The sequence below is a fragment of the Myodes glareolus genome, chromosome 19, assembly GCF_982192425.1.
Source record: "Myodes glareolus chromosome 19, mMyoGla1.1, whole genome shotgun sequence".
NCBI lineage: Eukaryota > Metazoa > Chordata > Mammalia > Rodentia > Cricetidae > Myodes > Myodes glareolus.
Genome location: NC_142044.1, coordinates 62,933,512 through 62,947,111, shown reverse-complemented (window position 1 = coordinate 62,947,111; position 13,600 = coordinate 62,933,512). Strand labels below are relative to the sequence as shown.

At 47.4% G+C, this 13,600-nt stretch overlaps 1 protein-coding gene across 1 annotated transcript in view; it reads left to right on the top strand.

The window, feature by feature from the left end:
- Positions 1–13,600, top strand: part of Lima1 (LIM domain and actin binding 1) — a 109,044-nt gene that overhangs the window by 35,554 nt on the left and 59,890 nt on the right. Inside the window, exon 2 of the mRNA XM_048444577.3 lies at positions 2,042–2,183. Coding sequence (XP_048300534.2) covers positions 2,065–2,183 — 119 coding nt within the window. The 5' untranslated portion in view covers positions 2,042–2,064. The remainder of the gene's footprint in view (positions 1–2,041; positions 2,184–13,600) is intronic.

Below are 13,600 nucleotides of genomic sequence, written 5' to 3'. Positions count from 1 at the left end.
TGTCTGTCCTCTGGCTCTTCATTCTTCCTCCTCGTCTTCCACAGCTTGCCTAGGACTTTGGAGAGTGCAATACAGATGTCCAGTTTAGGGCTGAGGCCTACACTCGGAAGTCACGTATTCTCAGCACTTTGACAAGTCTCTGCACTAACCATTGCTCACTGTAAAAAGACGCTTCTCTGACCTAGACTGAGACCAGCGCTGGCCTGTGGCAGTTTGTCTACTTGTCCACTTAGCAAAGCATCACTGGTGCATTCCGTCTAGAGCTCAGCCAAGTTTATAATACCAGACCTGGATTAACCCAATCAGAAAGTGATTGGTTAAACCCCACCCCACCCCACTTCCAAATAGGCTTGCCCTGTTGCACAAGTGGACATATCTTGCCTGGCAGGTTGGTAGTGTACCATAGCTTGGTAAGACACTTGATGACATTTCTCTGACAGTGGCGTGCATAGCCCCTTCCAGAACTGTGAATGCAGCAAGCAGGGAGGAAACTTGCACTCAGTTCTAGCTTGCTTTCTGTTCCCTGCATCCAAAGTGTACAATAACTTAATAGAGTCTTACCATCTAATTCTCGTGGGAACCAAGGCTGGTGTTTATAGCTTTATTGTTCTGGGTGCTGCTAGTTACTCCCTGACCATTACTTCTAGGGAGGTATCCTGTGCTAGCACTGGGATTTTCATTTTAAAATCTATGTTTTCTTGGGGCTGGAGAGATGGCTCAGCAGTTAAATACACTGGCTGCTCTTGTGGAGGTCCTGGTTCTGATTCCCAGCACCCACATGGCCACTCACAAGCATCTGTTACTCCAGTTCCAGGGGATCGTATGCTTTGTTCTGTCCTCCACAGCACCAGGCATGCACATGTGCACTGACATACATGTAGGCAAAACACCATGCACATAAAATAAAAATTAAAAACAAAGTAAAACAAAGATCCTATAGCTTCTGGGAGCAGCATTACTTACTTATATAGGGTACCTCCACTCAAACCATTATTATATTTTTTAGTTTCTAAAATAGTAGGTTCCTTTTTGGTTGACCCTCTTCCCCACCCTATATTCTCTCTCTCCCCTCAAACCCATCACCGTTTAAACCTTTCTGCCTTTAGTAATCCTCTTTTACATGAGTTTTACTGTCTCCCACAGAAACGTCCCCCCACTCCATACTCACACGTACTCTGGGGGCCCCTTTCTTGCCTCCTGTCTGCTATAGTTACTCACTCCAACTTACAGACATCTAAAAATTTCAAGCTAGGACCTACACTCGAGAGGAAACAGTTTCTTCTTTCAGGGCCTGGGTTACCACACTCAGTTTAATGATTTTTGTCCCTAAGACTCCACCAGTTTCAAACATTTTGTATCTGTTTGTCCGCTTTGCAGCGCGGGGTTGGAGCCCAGAGCCTTCCTTGCCCATGCTAGGCGAGTTTTTTACTGCTGAGCTGTATACCAGCCCCAGATAGAACTTACTCAAAGTAATAAACTTGCAATACCATCAAAGCCTGCCCAGCTCCTTCCCTTATGCTTTGCAATGTCCCTAGCTCTCTCCGGAATAACAGTGATAACATGGTCAATGCTCCTTGGTGTAGGGAGAGAAGGTGGGGAAACAGAGAGAGGGAAATGGAGAGGGAGGGGAGGAGAGAGAAATAAGGAGGGAAGGACAGAGAACAAAAAGCCGTGTAGGCGTAGGCAGTGCCTGGTTTGGGCTTGACTAGTGAGATGTTGATTGTATCTCTGCTAGGATGTTATTGCAGAAAGGGGAAGATTTCACTCTGCATGTGACTTTGGAACAGACTTGAGTTCAGAGAAAGGTCAGCTGATACTTGCATGGTAGGGTCAGTGATAAAATGATGGGGTTGAAAAGGGACCTTAGAGATCATCTCTTCCAACCTCCTTTTACAGGGAACTGCACCCCAAAGATACTGGCTTATTTGACCGAGGTCACACAAGCTTCGGAAAAGCAGCAGAGGCGTGTGGCCTGCCGCTTTGGTCATGCGTGCTGGGAATCCTTGTCTATGTTTCATATCCCCCTTTCTCTATTCCGTAGGTATTTCAGAGGCTGTAGACAAGATGGAATCAACTCCATTTAATAGACGACAGTGGACTTCCCTGTCATTGAGAGTAACGGCCAAAGAACTTTCTCTTGTCAACAAGAATAAGTCATCGGCAATTGTGGAAATATTCTCCAAGTAAGTGCTGATCTTGGCCCAAAAGGACCATCTGTCTTGAGCAGGTTTTACCGCCTGTCAGGAAAATTGGTGAGGCAATGTCAAAGGCTGGATTAAGCAGTCCTGGAGCTTATGCAGTGTAGGGAGAAAGAATGTTGTCATCAGAGGACCCTTCCCCTATGCCGGGATTATAGGTGTGCGCCACTAAGCCCAGTTTTCTGGGTTTTAGGTTTTTTTTTTTTTCTCCCTACTCTATAGCCTGGGTTGGTAACCTAGGACTCACTATGTATCCCAGACTGGGTTTGCATTCATGAGTAAATAAATTTCTTGCCTCAGCCTCCTGAATGCTGGGTTTCTCGGTGTAAGCCACCATGCCCTGGAGGGTGGGGAAAAGGATCAAACCCAGAGTTCTATACGTGCTAGGTATGTGCTCCTCCGTCCCTGGGCTACATTTCCCGCCTGCAAGAGTTTAAATATCACTTAAACTTCAGCTTATTAGTTATACTTATAGCATTTCAAGTGTCTGATGGGCAGTAGGGTTTAGCAAAGGCTTTACTGGAGCACACGCCCACTTGCAGATTGTCTCTGCTTTCACACTAAGCCAGCAGAGGCACTGCGTGTGACCAGAGACCATCACCTCAAAAGTCTAAAACATCTGCCCTTTAAGAACGTGAGAAAACATTTGCCAGCCAGGTGTGGTGGCCAGCACTTGGAGCAGAGGCCAGAGGCAGGTGGATCTCTGAGTTCAAGGCCAGCCCAGTCTACACTGAGAAACCCTGTCTGGGGGCTGCAGTTTGCCACCCCCTCCACTGACCTTCAGCTTGAGGACCTTTCCTGCTCTCTCTGCATCTGTATTTTTAGTGAAGATCACAGTGACTAGAGCACAGAGCTGCTGCTGTACACAGTAGGTGCTGTACACAGTAGGTGCTACTGTACATAGTAGGTACTGCCGTACACAGTAGGTGCTGCTGTACACAGTAGGTGCTACTGTACATAGTAGGTGCCGTATACAGTAGGTGCTGCTGTACACAGTAGGTGCTACTGTACATAGTAGGTGCCGTACACAGTAGGTGCTGCTGTACACAGTAGGTGCTGCTGTACACAGTAGGTACTGTACATAGTAGGTGCTGCTGTACATAGTAGGTGCTGCTGTACACAGTAGGTGCTGCTGTACACAGTAGGTGCTACTGTACATAGTAGGTGCCGTACACAGTAGGTGCTGCTGTACACAGTAGGTGCTACTGTACATAGTAGATGCCGTACACAGTAGGTGCTGCTGTACACAGTAGGTGCTGCTGTACACAGTAGGTGCTACTGTACATAGTAGGTGCTGTACACAGTAGGTGCTGCTGTACACAGTAGGTGCTGTACACAGTAGGTGCTGCTGTACACCGTAGGTGCTACACACATGCTGAAGGGATGGTCCATACACATTAACACCCTAGAGAGAGCAAGCGGAGATGGCATTGGTGGGCAGAGCCCAGGCAAGTGGTGTGCTTGCTGCACTACTGGATTATTACCAGCAAGCTGCTACTCTTATGGAAAGAGAGAGTAAGACCTGAAGACTGATTCTAGGATCTAGGATCTAGACTGTGTCTAGAATATAGTTAAGCGCCAACAGGAAGTTTCGGTGACCCACGGTGTCACCTTTCCTTTGATAGTGAATCTCTCGCCTACCCTTTTACGTGGCAAAGGCTGACCTCAGTTATCTCCCAAGGTGGAGAGCAGCAGGGGACAAGACTCAGGCAGCCTTACAGTTTCCTTACGCATTCTCTATTGCTGCAATTTGATGTAAAAAAAAAAAATACCATTCCCGGGAGGCTGGAGAAATGGCTTAGCAGTTAAGAGCAGTGACTGTTCTTCCAGAGGACCCAGGTTCAATTCTCAGCACCCACATGGCAGCTTACAACTGTCTGAAGATCCATTTCCAGGGCATCTGACACCTTCACAACAATGCACATAAAATAAAGATAAATAAATCATAAAAAATTTTAAAAAAATATCATTCTCACCTGAAAAGAAAACACACACATTTCAAGTAAGATATGGGAAGAAGAAAGGCTACTAAGCCCTAATCCTAGACCTCAGGGGCTTAGCTTACTTAGACCCATCAGCTTTCCTGATCTAAAGACTCCTGGGGGCTGGTAAAATGGCTCAGCAGGTCAAAAGGCCCTTGGCATCCACCCTAACAACCTGAGTTCAATCCCCAGGACCCTAGTAGTGGAAGGAGAAAACAACTCCTGCAAGTGGTCCTCTGCCGAGGAGGTGTGGTGTGCACGCACACAAAACAAACAAACAAAAACATCTAAGAAATAGAATGTAAAAAAAAATTTAAAGAACATTTCTTCTAGAGTAGTTACTACATTCCAGTTCTGTCTTAAGAAAATTAAAAGTCCCGATATACATGGTGGTACACATGCTATACTCCCATACGCAGAAGGCTGAGGCAGATGGATCACTATTTTGAGGCTAGCACATTAGTGAGACCATGTCTCAAAACCTACAACTCATGGCCTAGTGTCAGAGATCTGTACTCCCAAGTATTTGGGAGTCTGAGGCAGGAGGATTGCAGCTTCAAGACCTGCCTGGGCTACAGAGTGAGTTTAAGACCAATCTGAACAGCTTATTGAGACCCAGCAAATAAATAAGCCGGGCACGGTGGTGCAGGCCTTTAACCCGGCTTTTGGGAGGCAGAGACAGGAGGATCTCTGCAAGCCCAAGGCCAGTCAGATTTACAGAAAGGATTCCAGAGCAGGGGCTGGAGAGATGGCTCAGTAGTTAAGAGCACTAACTGCTCTTCCACCCACATGGTAGTTCACAATCATCTATAACTCTAGTTCCAGGGCATCTAATACCCTCTATTGGCCTCTACCAGCACCAGGCAAACACGTTGTACACAGACAACATGTAGACAAAAATATCCATACACATAAAATAAATTTAAAAACAAGAATTCCAGACCAGCCAGTGCTTCATCATTCTAGGGGCATAACTCAGCAGGGCATGTTTGCCTGCCGTGCTGAGCCTCACTAAATCTTTAAAATTTAGAGGCATAAAATAGTGAATGACAGTATTTTATAACTGTCTGATTTGGGCGTGCCTCTTCTCAGCTTAGCTTTAGGTGGGAGGCTCGCACACTGGGGGCTGCAGACATCTGGAAGCTCACGTACAAATCAGGAAATTGATGCTAGCTGTCACCTGGGTCTCAGCAACACCTACACACAGCGAGTTCATGTGATTATTTGGTTTAGTGGCTGGGCTCCAAAGGCAAGCATCCAGAGAGGAGGGAGAGGAGCTACAAGGTGCTGCTTTGCCTGCTCATGACCTTAGCCTGGGACGATCACGTTCGCCATATTCTCAGATGTGTGTCGCTAAGGTCGGCTCGTATTCCACAGGAAGGGGTGTGGAATTTGGCTCCATCTTCTGAGTATTTGGAACCTTCGAGCCTTTCTTTTGAGACAGGGTCTTAGCCCTCATTATGTGACAAGAATGCCCTTCAAGTCACATTCACCTGTCTCTGCTTCCCAGATGCTAAGGCAGGCGCAGTACACCCCCACCTGGCTCTTGTCCCTTTTCCTTTAAATTCTATGGCTTGAACCCCAGGACCTTGTTCACTCCAGGCAAGCATTCTATCACTGAGCTACAACCCCAGTTCCCTTGAATATGGTTTTTGGAGACAGGGTTTCTCTGTGTAGTCCCGGCTACCCTGGAACTCGCTGCAGAGATCTGCCAGCCTTTGCCTCCCAAGTGCAGGGATTCAAGGCATGCACCACCTCTGTCAGCACTGGGCTTGACCATGCTTTAAACCATCTTCTGTAGGCTTCCCTGGCCTTTCCAAAGATTCTACTTTTGTGTGTCTACAATGGGGCCCAACTACAACAGGGGGATTTCTTTTTGTTGAGTCAGAGTTCCTTCCAGCTCAGACTGGCCTGGAACTTGCTATATAGCCGAGGATAAACCTTGGAATTCCTGCCTCTTCTTGGCCCCAGTGATCCCTCGCTGGGGTGGGGGTGGGGGGGTCAGTTGAGCAGTCACTGATAGCAGAGGAGGTGGACGTGTGAAATAAGACCTGAACATAGAGCAAAGTGAATAAGGGGAGGTGTGTGGAGTCTGGACGTGATGGAGGGAATAGGGAGGCAAACAATCTGTCATGGCAAAACCAGAACAGGAAGGGACTGGTGTAATTCAGTTAGCCAGATGGTCGTCCTGGGCGCTGTGCTGTTCTGCAGTTTGGGTTTAGTTAAATTACCAACAAAATGCAATGGAAAGTTTCCATGCAGGGAGCCCGACTTGATGAGACTTGTACTTCCCAAAGATGCTTCTGGCAACAGCGTGAAAGGTTTATTAGGAAGGTGAGAGATGGGTAACATGGAGCAGTTAATGGGGCTTTCGTGGGAACCCAAGTGAGAGCTGCTGGGGGCAGGTAGGGGGCCACAGAAATGGGGAGAAAGAAAAGGCATGTGAGACAGCAAGGAGCTGTGATTAATGAGCCCTGGAAACCCCCTGCCCTGCCCAGAAACCGCTCCCCATTTTCTCCTTCCACTGACGCAGCCCCACCTGAACTGCTCTCGGCTTTCTGTGGCTTGCCTTTTGTGTTACCTGCTCTCTCTACACATGCGTCCCTGAAATGCTCTGGGGCCAGGAGTCACAATGATTGCTCTTCTGCATTGCCAGTACCGACTCCGTCTTTTGTCGTATCTGGTTCTGAAGTTTTAAGCCTGTGCTCTGAGGCCTGCATCTTACCGAGCCCCCAGCAACCTGCCCTCTCTCCTGCAGTGTGTGCCAGACTCCAAGCAAGTTCCTTATCTTCAGTGGAGCCCTTAGCTCCTAGCTTACTTTCCTTTTTGCTGTTCCTCATTGAGAGAATGACAGTCATTTTAGGTAAGACAGATTTCCTTTGTGTAATATAGTAATAATTTTTATTTCCTTCAAATGCAAAGGTTGTGATAAGCAAAAAAAAATAAATAAAAAATGTAAAAAGAGACAGGAGGGAAAAACCCAAAAGGCAATAAGATCCCCATATTTGTCGATGCCCCCGGTGCCAGTGCTTCATCACTGACCCAATACTTCATAATTCTTCTTCTTCTCTACTTCTCAAACCGCCTCCATGCCCCTGCCTTCATCTCCCAGTTACTGTTATTCAAAGCCCTTTTCAGAAAAGACGTGTTTGGAAAGTGAGCCCTCTAGTGAGAGCCCGTGCTCCATTCAGCATCCGTACTGGCTGCGCACTTGGGCTTCACCAGGACCCTTGCCCTGCACTGTAGTCACTTCCGTGACACTCTCTCCTCTTGGTTGTTTTTGAATATTTTAAAATTTTTGTTTATTCTGCTGGGATTCTACTTTGAAAATGGAAACCTAAGTACAGCAGCTTAGGGAAAGAAAATGTGAACGTGTTTGACAAAGTAGATTCGTCAGAACCTGAAGGTCACATATACCTGGGGTCTCGGGGGTGACATCAGGGTCACGGAGCTGCACTGACTGGGGGGGATCTAGTAGCTGACTGGGAAATCTCAGTGTCTCAGCTGAGTCTGAGTCCCTCTTTCCTTTCTAACTGTGGCTGAGATGCCTACTCTTGCTGCGTGCTGCGCTGGGACCTGCCACGTGGCTCCCTCTGTACGTGGCAATGGGGTCTCGCTGGCACTCGACTCATCCCTAGCTAGGGCTCTCTAAGCTCCTACCCCCTCAGTGCCCTTCTGACCCCATCCTTTCTTGTCTAGTCAGTTCTCGTGAGGATCTGACACGCATTAGAAAGTCAGAAAAGGTCATTCATCTTGGCAGCTTTTTCTGTTTATTTTTTTGTGCGTGTATATGAGTGTTTTGCCAGGATTTATGTGCCACGTGTATGCCTCGTGCCCTTGAAGGTGTCAAATCTTCTGGAACTGGAGCTATGGATGGTTTGTGTGCTGAGAATCAAGCCAGGATCCTCTGGAGGAACAGGAAGTACTCCTAACTACTGCACCAGCTCTTTCTTTCTTTCTTTCTTTCTTTCTTTCTTTCTTTCTTTCTTTCTTTCTTTCTTTCTTTCTTTCTTTCTTTCTTTCACAGAGTTTTCCTCTACAGCCCCCTAGCTAGCCTGGAAATCGGTTATGGAGGCAAAGTTCACAGAGATCCATCTGCCTCTGCCACCCTAATGTCGGCATTGGTGGTGTTCTTCATTTTGCAGAAAGAACCTTAGAAATCACGTGACCTTCTCCATAAACGAGTCAGTTAGCTATCTTTTCTATATGAAGGTTCTAAGAGCAAATTGCACGGATAAAATGTAAATTCTGAACACATTTGCTTACAACCAACTTACCAGGCTTTTATTGTGTGTGTTGGGGGGGATATTCTAATGACTGAACCTAATGCTGGATGCATGCTACGCATGCACTCTTATTTCTAACCCTCACAAACGCCTCGTGGAAGGGGCATTATCCCTGTTTTGTAGTACAGCTAACCTGCTTGAGTTAATATTTGAGTTTGCCTGCTTAGCGTCTTTTCCCTGGGGCATTTTTCTTAACATGTTGAACTGGTTTTGAAAGATGAGTGAGGCTGTATTTGGGGGCTAGGACCGTGGTGGGGACATTCCAGGGGAGCAGAGAGTAAAGGCATAGAAACGTCAGCCAAGGGCTGGAGAGATGGCTCAGGGTTAAGAGTGCAGATTGCTCTTCCCCAGCACCCACATCAGGTGGTACGGCCCCTCTCACTCTAGCTGCAGAGTCTACGATGCCCATCGAGCCTCTCCAGGCACACGCGTGCACACACACGCAAATATTATTAAATGTTAATAATAAAACACAGGCAATACTGTCTAAGGCAGTAAAAATGAAGGGCTCAGCCTGGATTTCTTGTCTAGGTTTTTTGTTTGTTTGTTTGTTTTTGTTTCTCCAGACAAGGTTTCTTTGTAGTTTTGGTTCCTGTCTTGAACTTGCTCTTGTAGACCAGACAGGCTTCGAACTCACAGAGATCCTCCTGTCTCTGCCTCCCGAGCGCTGGGATTAAAGGCGTGCGCCACCACCGCCCGGCTCTAGGTTTCCTATTAAAAGGAAGCATGCAGCTAATACTGCTTACGTTCTTTAGAGCTCACCCACTACATATTCCTAAAGATGGCTGCAGAACTATGTTTGTTTGTTTAAAAATAAATAAAATTAGAGCACAGCATGGTGCCGCACGCCTTTAATCCCAGCACTCAGGAGGCAGAGGCAGGCGGATCTCTGAGTTTGAGGCCAGCCTGGTCTACAGAGAAAGTTCTAGAAGAGCCAGGGCTACACAGAAAAACCCTAGGGAGGGGTTCATCTTACAGTTATATATACAAAAGGTAGTTTTCTGGCAACAGAGCCTGCATCTCACGCTCTTTATAGCTCCACGCTTAACCTTTTAAACCCCTGCTTTATACATCATTGACCCTGACCAAAAAGGACCATTTATGGGCAGTTTGAAAAGTTAGCTTTGGTTTCTCTTCCCTGTGGTTTCAACATCATGTGACTCTTTTCTTGATAAAGGTTAACTGGTAGAGTTTGGTTTCTTTGCCCAAGTTTCCTGTTTAACTAAATAGTTTTGAAGTAAGAGGGACTCTAGCCTTGTTTTTCCAAGTTGCCTTCCCCGAGGTCTTCAGAAGACCCTCCAGAGCTGTTCTGAAAAGGGCTGAGCCCAGGACCCTGCTCTGCAGACCCTGGGCTGAGCGCTTTAATATTCCAGGTTTTAAGTAGGATAGCCTTGAAATGCGGGTCCTGCCTAACCTTAGCCCCACTGTGACAGATAAGGAACTTGAAGGCTCAGCAATTGTGATTAAAGGTCACTCACTAAGATGTGGACTTGGTCCATCCAGCATACTGCTCCCTCCGCCCCCACTAGCTGTGTCTCCTCCTTTTCATGGCTCCTGCTGAACCTAGTATACCTTTATTTCTGAATCCCCTTACTAAAGAGGGTACAGATTTAGTTGGGGTGTGCGTGTGTGTGCATGTGTGTGAGCACGTACTCTCCAGTGTGTTCTTCTTGAATAATAACAGTGAAAAGGCCTTCAGATCTCCCTGGATTGCTTCCTCTTTTGCTTCCCTTTAACATTTTCGTGGTGAAATTTTCCAGGAGAAAACAGTTGCCTAAACCCTGGGAGTTTCCACTTTTTCTTCTTTTGGCTCAGAGTCCTCTTTGCGCTATTTGAAAGCATACAAGCAAGAGTCATAACTCAGGAACTCCGGTTTCTGGCCTTAGACATATCTGAGACGCTGTTACTGCTCCCCAGATAATTTTGTACCCTCTGTCAGCTGCCTCCCTCACAGCTGTGCAGTAACGAACAGTTGTGAGCTTAAATTCCACACAGGAAATCTGGGAAGAGATGAGATTTTATTATAGAATTCTTTTTTGGGGGTGGGACAGTGTTTTGATGTATAGCCCATGCTGGCCTTGAACTCAGATCCTCCTGAGTTCTGGGATTACAAATATTGTCACACTTGGTTTAGAGAAATATCTTTGCAAATCCTTTTTTCTCAACTTGAGCCTGGAGGCCTGCGTTCTGGTGCTGCGCCCAGAGACAGTAAGACAGCCCAGTGGTTGAGCACTTGCCCAGCCAAGTAAGGGCTGAATTCTCAACACTGCGGGAGAGTTTGGTGTGCTGAGCTCCACCAGCCTGCATGGCAGCATGAGAAGCGTCCCTTGAGCCCAGAAGGTCCTTGAGCTTGAATGACACAGAGAAAACCATCTCGAGAAGGAGGAGGGGGAAGAGAGATGGCTTAGTGGTTAAGAGCACTGGCTGATCTTCAAGAAGATTCAGGTTCTATTCAAAGGATCTGCTGCCCTCTCCCAGTCTCCTTGGCATTTAAAAGAGAGAGCTGGGCACACTGGTGCACACCCAGCACTTGGGAGGTGGAGGTAGGAGAGGGCCAGCCTGGACTACATACCAAGTTCAAGGCTATGAAACCCTATCTCGAAAAACAAAATGGAAGCAAACAGCCAGAGTATTTTGGTGTTTTAAGATTTGTAGTTCTCTTAGGACAGCGAAGGAAAGGGAACCTCTATATACGTATCAAGCAAGCTCAATGTCAGAACAATTGCCTAACTCGAAGCCTATGTGCTGATTGCTCCTGGCTCTCTGCACTGTATCACTGCTGTAGTAAACGGCAGATGGTTATGTACAGGGCGTGGAAACAGAAGTTCAAGGCCCAGTCTAAGTCTTTTAAACTGCAGCCCACCCTGTCTCTCAGTTCCTATCTAAGGCAGACTCCTAAGATATATTAGCTGGGGAAAGCAAATATACAGAGATATGCACCAAAGCACGATTTTCAGTGGTGAAAAACTGGAAATTATTTAAATGACCGTTAAATAATTGAGGTTGGAGCTGATGGTGCATTTCTATATAGCACCTGGGTGGTAAAGGGGGAGGGTCAGGAGCCTAAGACCAGCCTCCCGTCCATACCAAGTTTCAAGCCGCTTGGGCTACATGAGAGGAAGAGGAGGCAGTGGTCATGGTGACAAGCGTTGGTTCTATTTATCATGGCTGACAAAGATGCCTGTGCTGCCGACTGAGGAAATGTCTCTCCCCTTTGTCCTCCCGTGACCTCTTGTCGTTTCTTCCTTCCCAGACATTTCTTCCCTTGGCCTCTCTGGCAGTCTCCTGGTTTTCCTACTCTCTGCTCCTCGTCACTAACAACTTCTTCCTCCCCAAGCTGCTAAGTGTTAAGTCTCCAGCACCGAGTTCTGGGCATCTTCTTGCTCTACCCGCTCTGTGAGTATCCGACCCCCTCAGACTCTATGGTCCTGTGTGGGCAGACAAGTTTGTGACCGGCTCTTGCCTCCCTTCTGAGCTCAGATGTTTGTGTCTCAGTGCTGCTCCCTGAACCAGCAACATGGCCCAGCAGCCTGATGGTCTGAGTTTGACCCCGGGATTCACATCGTGGATTGGGAAAGACAATTCCTGCAAGTAGTCTTGTGACTCCACATGTGTGTGTACATGCACGGACACACAGAGTTAATTACTGCCGCCACCCACTGGGCAGTTAACATGGCTGATCTCTGTCCTAGTTAGGGTCACTGTTGCTGTGATAAACACCATGACCAAAAGCAACTTGGGAAGGAAAGGGTTTATTTGGCTCACACTTCAGCTTTGCTGTTCATCATAGAAGGAAGTCAGGACAGGAACCTAGAGGCAGGAGCTGATGCAGTGGCCCATGGGGTGCTGCTTACTGGCTTTCTCCCCGTGACTTGCTCAACCTGCTTTCTTATATAGCCCAGGACCACCAGTCCAGGGATGGCCCCACCCACAATGGGCTGGGACCTCCCTCATAAGTCACTAATTAAGCAAATGCTCCTCCGCAGAGGTTCTCAGCCTGTGGGTTGAGACTCCTTTGGGGATCAAACATCCCTTTTACAAGGGTCGCCACAGCATGAGGAACTGTATTAAAGGGTCTGCCTTAGGAAGGTTGACAACCACTGATCTACTGGCTTGCCTAAAGCCCATTCTTTTCTGTTTTTTTGTTTTTCAAGACAGGGTTTTCCGGCAGCTATGGAGCCAATCCTGTAACTTACTCTGTAGCCAGGCTGGCCTCGAACTCAGAGATCTGCCTGCCTCTGCCTCCCCTCCTGAGTGTGAGTGCTGGGATCAAAGGTGTGCGTCACCACCCACAGCGCCCACTTTTTAAAAGACAAGGCTGGGAATGCAGATCTGAGGGACCACACGCAGCTGCCCTCCCTCGGCCCCCACCCCCACCCCCAGGCTGGGGATGCAGATCTGAGGGACCACACGCAGCTGCCCTCCCTCGCCCCCCCCCCCAGGTCGGGGATGCAGATCTGTGCCACAACTGCAGCTGGTTATTTTCTTCTTCTTTTTGTTCTTTTGTCTTTGGGACATAGTCGACACCAAGAACTATTTCTTTTTCCTCCCTCCCTCTGTCCCTGTCCTCTTTCTTTTTCTGGTACCAGGAACTGAACCCAGACCCTGTGCATGCTAGGCAGGCTATATACACACTCAGCACTCACACACACACACTCTTCTTTTTTTTCTTTTACTTTGGTGTGCATGGGTGCTTTGCCTGCATGTGTCTGTGCACCGTGTGCATGCAGTGCTCCCAGAAGGCCAGAAGAGGGCGTCAGATCCTCTGGGGCAGAGTTACAGTCAGTGCTCTGAGCCATTCATCCAGACCCCTCAACCTTTCTTAAAAAACTGTCTTCAAGCTCCCAATCCGACTCGCCAGCCTCCCCAGTGCCTGGCAGTGCTTGGTCCTAGAAAACTTGAGATCTTGAGATGCTTTGAATTTCTCACTGAAATGAGCACAGATTACAGAATTCATTTTGTGTTGTTGGTTTGTTCTTATTGTGTAATCTGGATATTAATCCCTTGTTAGGATACAAGTTCCAAATGTTTCCTCCATTCCAGAAGATAACTTTTCACTCTGCTGATACTGAACTGTGGTGCACATAAGTCTTTAATTTTGTTGAAATCCAATTCATCTATTTTTGGTATCATA